The sequence below is a fragment of the Micrasema longulum genome, unplaced genomic scaffold, assembly GCF_059751315.1.
Source record: "Micrasema longulum isolate JH-2025_06_02 unplaced genomic scaffold, ASM5975131v1 h1tg000554l, whole genome shotgun sequence".
Classification (NCBI taxonomy): Eukaryota; Metazoa; Arthropoda; class Insecta; order Trichoptera; family Brachycentridae; genus Micrasema; species Micrasema longulum.
Genome location: NW_028277750.1, coordinates 701,527 through 716,553, shown reverse-complemented (window position 1 = coordinate 716,553; position 15,027 = coordinate 701,527). Strand labels below are relative to the sequence as shown.

General features: G+C 32.3%; 1 protein-coding gene across 1 annotated transcript in view; it reads left to right on the top strand.

The window, feature by feature from the left end:
- Positions 1-1,447: 1,447 nt before the first annotated feature.
- The window catches only part of LOC148280671 (apolipophorins-like), a 108,577-nt gene continuing 94,997 nt past the window's right edge, over positions 1,448-15,027 (top strand). The window contains 1 exon segment of the mRNA XM_088228026.1: positions 1,448-1,618. Within this exon segment, the coding sequence (XP_088084152.1) occupies positions 1,543-1,618 (76 nt within the window). The 5' untranslated portion in view covers positions 1,448-1,542.

Genomic DNA, 15,027 nt, shown 5'->3' with positions numbered 1-15,027 from the left:
TATTTATGTTTTTAAAAAAATATTGAGTATCGCATGTACATTAATTATAATTGTGGGAAAACCAATAGTTAAGGGCAAGGCTAAGGTAATGGGGGATTTAAGTACTTTTTTTTTTAAATGGAAAAAAGAAATATTTGCGTTCTTATGATTTACCCAAATATTTAATTTTGAGGGCCATTTTCAACGAGTTTTTTTTTCAACAAACAATGGGAATCAAGTTAGGGTAGAGTAGGATTCGAACCACGAACCTTTGGTCCGTGGGTCCAAGACACTAGCCACAAGACCACAACCCGATTATATTATATATACTTATATTTGTATTTCGGAAAAAATATAGTAAAAGAAGCATACATTAACATATTCTGGGAAATAATTAATGAACTTTTATAGTTTTTTATCTCAATATAAAATGAGATATAAAACTATAAACTTAACTATTTTATACTCAGATACCAAAATAATATTAAAATCCCTAAAGTCTACACAAGTCATGGTCAAAATAGCCTTGTCTTCAAAGGTGTCAAAAATTACAATAATCTTCCCAATGAACTAAAAACTAATATATATATTTAAACTAATAAAAATAAAAAACTAATATATGTATAAACTGCTTTAAATTTTAAATAGTGTGAAAGTATTATTATTATTTTTTTTCTTTTTAAAAACTATAAGATTTTTTCTCTCATTTACTCGGATATTCAAAATTATATAAAATCTTATAAATAAACAAATAAAAACAACTAATAAAAAAAACAGTGTGAGTCACTCTCCAAGCACAAGAGTTAGTTTCTTTTTTTGAAAAGTAACAGTTGTATCATTTACTAGATGTATAAAAGTAGATTTGTATAGATTTGCAAAAAACATGTACCATTTATAAAATGATTTAAAAAAAATAAAAATAAAATATTAGCGTTATTATAATTAACCCTAATATTTAAAATTTGGTGGCGACGAGGTGTAAATAACTCACTATTAGAAAATGGAAATCAAGTTGGGGTAGAGTGGGGTTTGAACCTCGGACCTCCGGCCCGTAAGTCCGCACGGGACCACAACCCGATTGACCTGGGACAACAACATTGATTTATAAAAAAAGCGCTATTTAAGTTGTACATAATTCATATTAAAATCAATATTTATATGTTTTTAAAGTGCCCTTAAGAGATTATAAGGTAAAAATGGCGTTGTATAAATAATTCATAATTTTTAGACATGTTTTATTGAGGACGCAACTTAATTATTTTGGCATGAATGTTTTTTTAAGGGAATCTATAAATACATTTTCGAAGAAATTTAGCAAATAATAAATATTAGCGGGTTACTTGCTTTAAATAAAGCAAAAAATAAAAATGAAAAAAATAAATATTTTTTAATTATCCGCGCACTGGTATCAGTTCCCCCCTCTACCTCCCCGGGACCGTATATAAGCGCGCGCAGGAGCGTTTACCGCTCATTTACCACCCCGTGTCCGTGGGGGTTGTATGTCCTGTCGCTCCCCGAACTGTGATCCGTGCATCCGCAAGACCCGACGACTACACACACAAGATGGCGACCAGCGGCGCTAAGGCGGCCGCGAGTTTGCTTCTCGTCTTTTTCTTCGTCACTCAAATACACGCTATTGGTGAGTAGAGAAATTAAATTGAAATTATTATTTTTTGCATCGCAACAGGCCAGGAGGTCCAATTACACAGAACACCCTGGCTTGAGAAAAATCATATTTGGATGGGTTCTCCCCGAAACTCGAGCCCGGACCGTGCGGAAATAAAGTGTCTTATTTAATTGAATTTATTATAGTTCAAAAACACAAAACAATAAATGTGACATCCATGTGATCATCTCAATCAGAAAACTCAGTGGTTTTATATTTTTTTTAATTTGTCAAAAGACTATCAAAATACGCCAAAATCTAAATAAAAAAAAAACTTATGTATCGTATTATCGGGGCTATGATTTTTTACAGTTTTGTAATTTTGAAATTACTCCGCATGTTACTCACAAGTTCTCTTCGGCGAGTTCTGCTGATTGGTGAATTGGCTTCCAGTAAACCCGAAATCCATTACAACACTCCACTATTAGTTGATTAGGAAGAACTAGTGATGTCGTTTAAAGTAGTTAGTTTTTATTCAAATCGTTTTTCATACATTTTCAAGAAACTTCGCCATACAAATTAATGCCCCAATTTTTACCGCATCTAAGAAAACGTTTTTAATATCCAATTTCCCGTAGAACTAAACTTCCTCATTAAGCAACACTAAATTATAACAGAGATGTAGAACAACAATGTTTGAGTATGTCCAAATGCTTGTAGACTGGCTGGATTTCCTCCCTAGGGAGTTGTTCATATTTAAATTTATCTCAACAGAGAGGGAAAACATTTTTGAGGATGGAATATGGAAGTCTAGGCATTTACAGGGCTTATGACCTGTCATTGGCTGGTTTAAGTGGCCACTTTACACACTGTGTAACATTCACCATTCTGCCCATGTTTGAACATCCGCATTTCCTCAACTCTTCTATCTGTTGACTTTATCTTAATAAAACCTTTATCACGTGGGTAGCTAATGACAGGTCATTAGCCCTGTAAATACCTAGACTTCCATATTCCCTTCTCAAGAATGTTTTCCCTGTTTGTTGAAATAAATTTAGAGATGTAGAACGTTTAAGAAAAGGAAATATACAAGTTTAGGTATTTACAGGGGTTTTGACCTGTCATTGACTGTTTTAAGTGGCTCTTTTTAATACATTGAAACATTTCATCATTATCATAATTCCCTTTCCGCACCTAATGGTGCATAGGGCACTGCATTGTTACACCAATCGCAGCGAATTTTGATCATTTTTGTTGTATGAAGGTAAGATGCCCTTGAGGTGATTTTCACAAAAATGGCGCTATATAAATTATCCAAACATTATTATTATGATCAGTCTTACGCTTCAGGTACCAGTCTAGGGACTACGAAATATTCTGGTGTAAAAACACCCTTTTAAAATAAACATTTCGTATCATGAAACCGAGACCTCTTGCATGGTAGGCAAACGCGCGTCATTACACCGCGAGGCCGGCAGTGTAACATAACATAACATACGGTTAAACGTTTACCGTTTTGCATATATTTTGATATCCATATTTCTTCGCATCTGTTTTGATGATTTCTGTGAAGTTAAGAGCTGAAATCTTTAACGCTGTAAAAAAAATTCATCCGATTGATTTATTTAATTTACTAGGCAACGCATGAAAACAATTTTTCAATGTTTATACCTCTTCCAGTCCTTTGTCTACAAACATTTGGACAAACTATTTTTTTTAAATAAATTGTTTCTTATGGGAGCTAGGACCATACAAAAACCCAAAAAAGCGCCCAGCTTTATCTTACCACAAATAAAATAAATAAATAAATAAATCATTTTTAAATATGGTAAAGCAGTTTTAACTGAACGCTATTGGATTCGTGAGAAAAAAATAGATCATATGTATTATTTCTATAGAATACAATAGGAAAATACCGAATACACACACTGTATCATCCATACACATATATGCATACATACATACATACACATACTATAATTAGAATGTTTTAATCAATAAACCGAACAATCAATGAAACAAAAATAATGTAATTATTTTTATTATTTTCTCGTTCTTTACAAATAAAAAATTGACTTTTCCGAAAACATCAAGCTCTGGTTGAGGCCCAAACTTTCATTTCAAAATTCGGAAAAAAAATATCGGCCAATTTTAATACACATATATACATTTACATATACGCGTACGCACATTTACATGCATGCATAAAAAATGATAAATATTTTTTTTTATGAAAAAAGAAATATTAGCGTTCATATAATTCACCCAAATATATAATTTTTTCTAGCCATTTTCAACGAGTTGTAAATAACTCATTATTAGAAGTGGAAATCAAGTTGGCGTATAATGGGGTTCGAACCTTGGACCTCTAATCCTTGAGTCAGCAATACTAGCCACGGGACTACAACCAGATTCAAATTTACCAATTTTTACTTTTTTTATTCCTCATCCGATCGGACACGAATTTAATAAGGGGAACTAAGAATAAAGAAAATTATTATTCAGGTTAACTTTAAAACGGTTATGAAACTCTGTCAATCTTAAATAGTATTTTTAGTCAACATAATTCCTATCGAAAGTAAACACATTTTGTATTGTTTCTATATCTTTTTGTTGACAAATGGTCATTGTTTACATTAGATAAAAATACTTATTTATTTATGATAGAATTATCTATGTTTCATTCCTTAGAACATTCAATATAAACGGTCAAAGTTCCTTAAAAAAAAGATATCCATACTAATATTATAAATGCGAAAGTGTGTTTGTCTGTGTTTTTTTTTAACGTCGCAATGAAGCGACCGATTGACGTCGCTTTCGACAAGTGTCATAGAAAATAAACATCTTACTTCTTCGGGATATTTCTCACTAAAAAAACGAATAAATATTGACAGAATAACGATGCAACGTTGCCATAAAATATCGGACCGCCATAGTCGTATTTCCTGCATAGTGATAGTCGGAGGACCGGCAATTGATACAGGCTCTTTTATCCCGGAAAAACATCTCGTACCTTAGGAAAGTTTATTTAATAAAAATTAAAAAGTACCCGGATGAAATCCACATTACATCAATTGAAATTGTAGTTATGCAGGAATCAGCAAGCCATAGAAAAGTGAGATAATAGCACTTTATGAAAAGAGTGAATAATCGAAACTACACAACAATTCGAATGTTTTTGACCTTAACAAATGGTAAACAATGAATACATGAGTTTTTTTTTTAATATTACAAACAAGAATCTAATTATGTATTTGACCAGTTTTAATGATTTTCAAAGAACCGTAAGATTTTTCTAGTGTTGTGGATGTTTTTTGAAAATTGAGAAAAGCCGTTTTTGTGATCGACACTTGGTGGGAAAACGAATTCCCACGCGGATGCGGGGCGTAAAATTGCGGGGGCGAAGCCCTAGGGCTTTTACGACATTATTTTGCGAAGTTGACTGTATTTAATTTTCATGATATAAGTGGGTATCATCGATATGCAGTGTCAATCGGTCACAGATGAGATGAACTAGGAATGGAGGCCATTAACCTTATCTTCGTTCTTGGTGGACTTGCTGTGGTCTGACTGGTCACTTGCGAGCGTTACCAACACTAGGGCAGGCCTCCAATCTGGAGCTCAACACTGGTGGTTGGTGGAAATAATGATTATGATGCAGCACACTTTCAACAAAATAAACGTGCAATGTACGACACGAGGTCTTAATGTGGCGAATGATCAAAGGATACTGGTGGGAAGTGAACAGTGGTTGTGGGTACAAAGGATGTAGAAATTGTGACAATACTTGACTAATGCATACCCACATAATTTGCAACCATCACTATTTTCAGTACGTGATTATTACAGTTAGAAAGCGGTCTGGCTGTTTTTAGCAGAACATAGAATCGACCTTACTGCACCCGATATCACCAATATCTCTTTTTTTATTGTGGACTGGCTGCTTTCTGCAAAACTACGTTTATTTGTAACAAAAAAGCGTGTCAGATAAGTCGTTAAAAAAAAATCAAATTCAGTCTTTATTTATTAAATTACGATGTAAAAAATAATTATAAAAACAAGGGGCGTTTATTTTTACAAATAAAAATATTCAACATAATCAGTAAAAACATTTATTTTCAACCGTATTTTAGTTAGTATTTTAGTCCTCTCGTATTAAACTTACTTAACTTAACCCAAGCGATTGATTACTTTATTTTATTTTTATTTTTATTTATTAAGGAAAAACAACAGTTGTTATATAAGAATACAAAATATAAAAATAGGACATACATACAGTTTAAGTTTTTCGCAAATATAATGAGAAAACATGTTACACAGTAAAGAGAAACATATTATATAAGACATGAGAGAAAAAAAGAGCTCGTAAGAAGGTTAAGGGACGAGGAAATAGAGTGGAGGAGTGGAGGAGAGGGATTTTCATAATATAGTTGACCAATTCAAAATTTTGATATCATAATAAAATAAACATATTTAAATGAACATAAACTTATTACACACTGACAAATGTTTCATTTTACAGTGTTTCAAAAAGATTGTTTTGGAAGTCACAAAATTTTGTATTAAAAATATCTAAATGGGGACAAAGTAAATTAAGTTTGGAGCAGCTACGATTAATAAACGAGTTTTGAACATATTTTATTTTGGGCATTGAATTATAAAAAAAAAGGAACTGGTCGTGTTGACTTTACGGGACAATTGATTGAAATACGCTCCGAGAGATATGGGCTATCGATAAAATTGTTTATAATTTTGAAGAGGAAAGACAGATCAGAAATGCTTCTACGTTTAGTAAGGGAAGTTAAACTATGAAAAGAAGAAGAGTCTTCATACGAGTCAAAATATGCAAGAGATTTACGATCCAGAAGTTTAAGGAATCTATTCTGTATTCTATCTATTTGTGATATATAAATTGTATATCGAGGATTCCAAACAACAGATGCAAAATCAAGATGGCTGCGAACGTGTGCAACTTTCCGAGATTTGCGGCCACAAACATATGGAATTAATTTTTTTAAATACGGGAATATAGATTAAACACATATTTCCAAGCCTTTTCTTTGAATTTTGATATTTTTTTCTTCGTATATGTTTTTTCCCGTTTCATAATATTTTTTTATGCCTTATAAAGGGTTTTTTTTTAGCAAGGGCGGGTAGGTGGTGAAATGAAATAAAACCAGTTGTGCGTGAGGTATTAACGAAATTCTTTCATTTAAAATATTACAACAGAGATGAAGAACATTTAAGAGAAGGTAATATGGAAGTCCAGGCATCTACACGGCTTATGACCTGTCAATGGCTGGTTTAAGTTGCCACTTTACACACTGTGTAACATTCACCATTCTGCAGATATTTTAACATCTTTATTCCTTCAATTCTTTCATCTGTTCAATTACAATTCGTTCATATTTGTGAAGTTAAAGAGCTGAAACCTTTACTAATGCGGGTGATATTCATATAATTGAATTATTCGACCTACATACTAGGCAACTTCTTCATGGACCAGGTAGATTTATCAACAATATTTTTAATTATTAAAATTATTATTTAAATATTGTTCATAAATTCAGTCTTAAGTTATTTGTGATTGAGCTACAGGTTCTCGACGTCCTGGACTGTTCCGTCGGCGGTTTATGCCAGAACTACGGGACGAGAACCTGACTTAGGAAAACAAACAGGAGCGAGCAGCCCTGATGGAGGCTCTTTGTGGACACCATATGCTCCAACTAGGGAGTGGACATGGAATGATGATGCTGATGAATCATACAGCGAAGTTTCTGGAAAATGTATGAAAAAATTAACTACTTTTAATGACGTCGCAAGTTCTAGTCAATCAACCAATGAATAATACCGTTGACATGCTTTCAATAGATTTCCGGTTTCCGGGAAGCCATTTTTTTCAACGTTTAGTATATTTTGACAGCTACAGGGTTCTGTTTTTCGATGTCGGGACAACTCACCAATGAGAAATAGTGACGTCACGGCGGAGTAATTTCAAAATGACAAAACCTAAAAAAATCATAGCGATGGGAATATAATCCATAAAAAAAATGCGTAAGTCTGATTTTCTATTTTTATTTCGAATAATTAAGGGTTATAATTATATTTGCTAAATGTGTTTTGCATCTAGAAACGTATTTATTTATAATACGTCATAAATTACTGTCTTTAAAAAGCAATTTAATTGAAAAATTACACATTTTTTGAATAGTGAAATATTACATACTACGAATACCGATAAAAATACATGAAATGAATTTAGAAAAATGAATTGTATTTTCAAAATCAATATGGGTATAGCGGAGAAATATTTTTATATATAACTTTGAAAAATAAATTATCAAAAAATATTTCCCTACAAAAACGCGACATGTTCACCTTTCGCCACAAAGTTCAAAATTTACACGAATCGTGTCGTATTACGGACGCGGCCGATGGAATTCAAAATTATAAATTTATTTATAGTAAATACTTAAAAATACTTGATACAGTGAAATCTCTTAATTTATCGACTCTTATATTCATAATATTTTATTTTTATCTCATTTTTTGTCAATTTTTTTCCCCCATAGAATCATATTTTGAATGACGTCACAAGTTCTTGTTATTAACCAATGAATTATAGCGTTGACACACACCGGTGAAAATCAAATATGTGATTGCCCAGCAGGATCATACGTCGCGAAACGTAAATATTTTTTAATGTAATACTAGGTGTTCACGGATGCTGCATTGCAATCGCGAATACGATAAACAACCATGGTGAGAATTTGTTATCACGTCGCTTCTTAGCACGTCGATAGTTATTTGTGATTGAGCTACTGTTCGGTCAAACCAAAAGGTTCAAGTGACAAGCGACCAGCCCGAGTCTCTGCTCGTCGCTGACAAATGCTCCGTAATTTCTCCCTCATACTTACGCGGGCGAAGCCCCGGGTAAAAGCCAGCACTGAATAAACTGTCCGAACGTAAACATAAAACCAGTCGCGTGCACAGAGTTTTTAACTAGGGTAGGCAGTAGAAAAAAATAACGTTTTATATAGTATAAGTAATCAATCTTACCAAAGAGTTTCCTTCACTAGTCACATTAGTTTGAATCACTGTGCTGTAGTTAGTATTAAAATTACCTAAGCTACATCAAATATCCAAATAAATGCTAAATTTATTTGATATATTTCTTATTTTTAATATAATTTACACAATATATTGCTACAAAATCCTTCTTTGAAATATTTTTATATTTTCATTTATAACGGTTGCTACGCTCGAAATTAAATTATTTTGGGCTCTATTTGACACTCTCGTAAATGCACTACTAGATAATTGCAAGTGATTTTCCAAGAAACCGTCATATTTAGCTAGCAAATCAATAAGTTCCAAAAAGTTACCTTAATTATTTTATTTAAAAAATAAACGCGGGACATAAATACTCTCTTCTTCTTCTTCTAGTGCCTTGCCGGGTCTCTCCGACGTTGGCGATCACTACAGCGAAATCTTATGTATCTGTTCTGTGCTATTTTTATATTTCGGAGCCAGGACGACTGCTTATTGATAATGTACTCGTCGTAGTGATTTCTGGGAAAAGATGACCACCCGTTGCCTTCTTTGGTGGATTTGTCTGTCGGGGTTACCTTCCCTTAGCTGGTTGGTTTTGGTTTTAAGGCGCAAAAAACTCGCCTTTCATCCTCTCGCTATTTGCTGTGATCACACCGCTATGAGTGTGATCCCATTGCCAAGGGTTCGCGACGTGGGCGCTAACGAGTTGGACTAGTCAGTGGTGTTGCCGATGGAATGCAACTGGGTGTTTGTAGCATTTTATATAATCGCATCCTCCAGCAAGATGTGACTCACTGCGACCCTACTGACAGTTCGAACCCCGATAAATACTCTCGATTGTATAATTATAAAAGAAACCAATTTGAGGTTATTTATTCGACATGACTGTCTTTTATTAAATAATAATCGAAAAAAACGCTAGATGTCAGTAACGTATTCGTTTGTTCTTTCTAAAACAATGTACCTACCAACGTTCGAAAAGCACTGCCTACTAGCTTACACATACGCGCGTAATTACAACTGAAATAAAACCTACACATACACATTTCGTTCCCGCATACGCGTTATGTTCATATGGAAGAAATAGGCATTTGTAGTTCGTGCTACTCCCGACCCAGGCCAACAGCGGCGCGCTGATCAGTACAATACACTACTTAACCGAATTATCTCTGGCGCATTTTTCAAATTTTGATATTATTTTAATGAAATTCTAGTAAGGTAGGCACTGCTTATGCGCCTTTATGGTACGCACGCCACTGCATAAAACATATGTAGTAAGCCGTAGGTATGATCAAGCCGTACGCATAACGAAGACAACACGGCTTAATCGTTTATTGAAAAATTGCCGCAATTATCGAGTTGTGACTTACGGGCACCCAATATCGAATTCGACGCTCGTTTCCCGCAGAAACTGCGCAGCAATGACAACGCCGAGCAGAAAAGGAAATACTCATCAGCGGGTACAAAAAAACAGACAGGCGTTGAATTGGACCCTTGTCAAAGTGCCGTTTGGGTATTATTGCCGACTTTATAATTGGGGACCGTGTGGCTGCGGAGCGGGTTTTTAATGGAGACCTTTTCTGCCGTTCTTACAAGTCATTTTTGACGACATTTTGTTGAATACACATTCGGAATCATGAAGAAAGATCTTTATTTTAGCCTTACTCACGTATCAATATTCCTCCAGGAACCGTGAAATCTAGGGCCGCGATTATGAACGGCTATCTTCTTCAGTATATACTGAAATCATTCCTATGTTGCTGAAATTCCACTCGTCGATGCGCTTTGTAGCTGCAAAACTTTTTTTGATGTTAGCTATCATATTTTATAAATCATATTATGTCGATGTTATCAACTATCAAATATCTAAATTTAGTAAATGGGGTCTAGAATTTTAACCGTCCATGCGCTCAGTAGCTGCAAGACTTGTTGTAATCTAACTTCTATTTTTACAGTTTTGTTTTATTATTTAGTTTTTTAAAATATCACCTAAACTCTAAACTTTATTATCAAGTAAAAAAAATTAAAAAAATGTAAATAGGGGCTAGATTTCTTACTGTCCGTGCGCTCTGTAGCTGCGAGAAGTGCTGGTATATTTGTTTATTGTACAGCGCCCTTGAGGAGATTTTCACAAAAATGGCGCTTTGTAAACTATCCAAACATACGTACGGTATAAACTAATATTTATTTATTTTTACATAAACGGCACAAAATACCTTCAGCATTGAACATAAATATGAAAAAAAAATACATATGTACATATGTGATACAAAACAAAAAATGATAAAATTGCACAACTATAACAATAGTAACAAGTAGGTTAATACATATAAGCAACCAAAATATTAACGAAATATATACATAAATATGAAAAAGCAAAAAAAAAACACATTTTGAAACATAAAGAAAAGTTTAAGAATTATATTGCGAGAAAAAAAAGAAATCAGACTCGTTTTATAACTATGAAGCCCAGAACCAAATTTATCAGCCTTGTCCTCATACTAATTACCATATCTGTGGAGCCTAGGTATAGGCGAGTGCATGTGATAGTCGGTCCTAGAATTTGCAGAACAAAAAGGAGATCTGTGGCGGGTACGTCGACCAGGTACACGGAAACACACCAACTCCAGCAAATCTGGGCAGTCAATGAATGAATTGATCACTTTATAAAGTAGTATTAGGTCAGTTAGGATTCTTCTATCGGAAAGTTTCAAAAGATTTGCTAAAGATAACAATCGATTATAATTAAATAAAGTAACTGGAATATGTAGTTTAAAATTAATATATTCTAGAAATTTCTTCTGGAAGCGCTCGAGTGAATCAGAATGTACACGATAATGGGGCGACCAGCGACCAGACTGGAGAAATATATTCTAAACGACTCTAAACAGGGAGCAATCAAGTGACTTGATTGGTGGGATATTTTTTAATTTGCTGGTGACCCTACAAATAAATCCCAACATACTTAGCGCCTCATTTGAGACCTTGCCAATATGGCTGATAAATGTAAGTTTATCATTAAAAAAAGCCAAGATCCCTAATGAAATCAACTCTTTCAACTGTTGCGTGGTTCAAAAATATTTAAAAATTAAAGGTTTCTAACTTTAAGAAAATGAAATAACCTGGCATTTATCTATATTACCATCACTAATAAGGCAATGAAATGTCTTGGATATTTGCAGCGAACCGTAAAGGATTTTAATTCCATCACTACCCTCAAAGTGCTATTTACTGCCTTGGTTAGAAGTAATTTAGAATTCAATTCAACAATTTGGTCACCTTATTACAATGTTCATATTTTAAAGTTAGAAAGAGTACAACGTAAATTCCTTAGATTCATCAATTACAAACTTAATATACCCGCTGAAAATATTGATTATGATAATTTATTATGTACACTAAATATGTCAACTCTATGTAAAAGAAGAATTATAAATGACTTATTAAATTTATATAAAATAGCGAATGGCGTATTGGACGTCCCGGAATTAACTAGTGTTATCAGCTTGAAAGTACCTCTTCGAAATACTCGGCAGCTAACGTTATTTTTTGAATCTCCTGGCAGTCACAATTATTATTACAATTCACCAATACCTAGACTACACCGGCTAGGTAACGAGTATGGTGAAGTTGATATATTTTGTCTGTCTTTATATAAATATAAGTTAAGTATTCAAAAGGTTATAAATTAATTTATGTAAAATTTCTTAATATTTTTCTTTATTTACTATTTCTTTTTCTCATGTATCTCTTTAATAATGTATAAACTTATATGTATGTATATGTATGCGTGTATGTTTTCATATGTAAATTTTTTAAATATTTTTCTATGTACCATATACCGATGTTGGTACATTTCCTGATTTTTACTTATTATTGTATCTTTTAGCTTTTCTTATGTTATCTTTTATTTTTACCAAATTTACATACTTATGTTTCACTGCTGCACTTAAATGTAATTTCTAAAATATGTAAAAGCCCATTGGGCGTGTAAATCAATAAATAAATAAATAAATATATTGAGAAACAGATTACATATTTATGTACGTAAATGTGTACATTTGCATAAAACTTCAAAGTATCTCCATTGGTAACCGGAAATAAAACATATTTAGAGCTAAAAATTGTAAACATACCATATTTTTATACAGAAAATCTAATTTTACTATGTACATAAAATTTAAAATAAATTTTAACTTCACATCAGAATAAGTACCCAGAGCAGCTTAGAATTCTCTCTGAGGAAACGCAATAGGGAAATATCACATGCTACAAATACCGATAAAAATATATGAAATGGATTGCGAAAAATTGATTGTATTTTTAAAATCAATATGAATATTGTGGAGAAATGTTTTCGTACATAACTTCAAAAAATAAATTATAAAAAATATGTTCTTAGAAAAACGCGACATGTTTGGCCTTTATAATTATTGTGACGTCGAGATTCGTGACGATGTTCTATACCAATTTAAGCGGTTACAAACAAAATATGAAGGGCGGGACCAATGCAATGACCATTTTCGCGGAAATTAAAAATAATATTTAAAAAATTATTTTAATACTAATAAGTGGTAAAAAATTGTTTGTTTTACTCGATAGTATTTCATAGACCCTTATTACTTTGAAATTGTAAAAAAAGTAATGTTACCTGTAAGTAATTTTTCAAGATTTGAGAAGATGTACGATCTTGACTTATTTAACGACTCAGCTATCCGCTATAAATGGAAGCTGAGTCTAATTGACAATGTATTTAGCCTCTTTAAAAAATAAAAAGAAAAACGAAAACAAAAAAATGCTAAATCTCGTGACATAAAAATAATACACCATAATGTACTGTACATCCCATGGAGTTGGGACTTACTTATTATAATAAATAAACAGCTCATTTTACACTCATCATCCCTTAGCCACACTCCACAAACAACACAAATGAATCGATCCATGTCAAAGGGGTACAAGTCAAAAGGCACAAAGTTTAAAAAAATCAATAAACACCGTCTTTTTTAATTTTTAAAAGAAACTGGCCAATTTTTTAATTAATAATTAGATAGAAATAAGTAATACTAACATAAAAGTTTTATTTAAATATTATTTTGTAACGAAGTTTTTTTCTAATATTTTTTTGAATCCATGGACTTATTTTCTTTTGGCATCTATATAATATATTTTTATGAGGTGATTGCAATAAATATACTTCCTACAGTTAGAATAATTTACAGTTCTCATTCATTTTCTACTATGTAATTGAAAACATTTAGAAAAAAAAGTCCCTGATCCTTGGGGGATCGCTAGATGTTTTTTACTCGTAAAGGGGTTAAATTAAAAAAGGGTTGAAAACACCGTTTGTTAATTTTGAGCATCAATTCCTAAGTAATGACGAACTTCAGTGGCTTATTTTTATTTATTAATAGACTACTAAACTAAGCCAAAAATTCAGCGCTATGATTGTTAAATGATCTGTATTTTTTTTAATTACACTCCCCATGACGTCACAAGTTCTAGTCGGCGAGTTCTGATGATTGCTGATTGAGTTGACTTCCTGGAAACCAGAAATCCATAACAAGGCTCTAGTATTAGTTGGTTCGGAAGAATTTGTGACATCGTTCAATGTAGTTCATTTTTATATTTTCTTTCGTATATTTTCAAGAATCTTCGCCTTACAATTAAATGCTTTAACTTGAACCGCGCCTAAAAAAACATTTTTTATATCTAATTTCCCGTAGAACTAAACTTACTCATTGTGACCAGCAATCAGTTGAAATAAATGATTATGATGGTAGGCTATGTTTATTTGAATAAATTATTGAAATAAATTTAATAAATGCTTAGCAACAAGTGTAATCTTTAAGGGTCATTTCATTCGATATAAAAATAATTTTAGAGTTGCATCACAAATAATTTGTTGAGTTATATAATAGAATCATTACTCAGAAAAAATATTAATAATTAATTTAACAGCATAAAACTACGTTATTTTGCTTGCCAAAATGATAAGGTTTCTTTTTCGTTTACAATGTTTGTTTTTAGATAAATTTTATAGCTAATAAAAATAACACAATTTAATGAATATTTTTTTTAGCATTAACTTTGTAGTAAAACATTTAAATAAATTAACACATTATAAGAGAGATGAAGAACATTTTAGAGAAGGAAAAATGAAGGTTTGGGCATTTACAGGGCTTATGCCGGTCATTTATTTATCTGAATCTGTACTGCAATAAGTACTTCGGCGGACTTATTTGCATAAAGCAGTATCTTCCAGCCAGCCAAAAAACCAGACTGGTCAAAAGAAAAGTTCGTCAAAAGTTTGTAATAAAAAAAACATAATATTTATTAAAAAATACAAATATATTAAATTCAAAATAACAGCTGTTTTTACGAAAAAT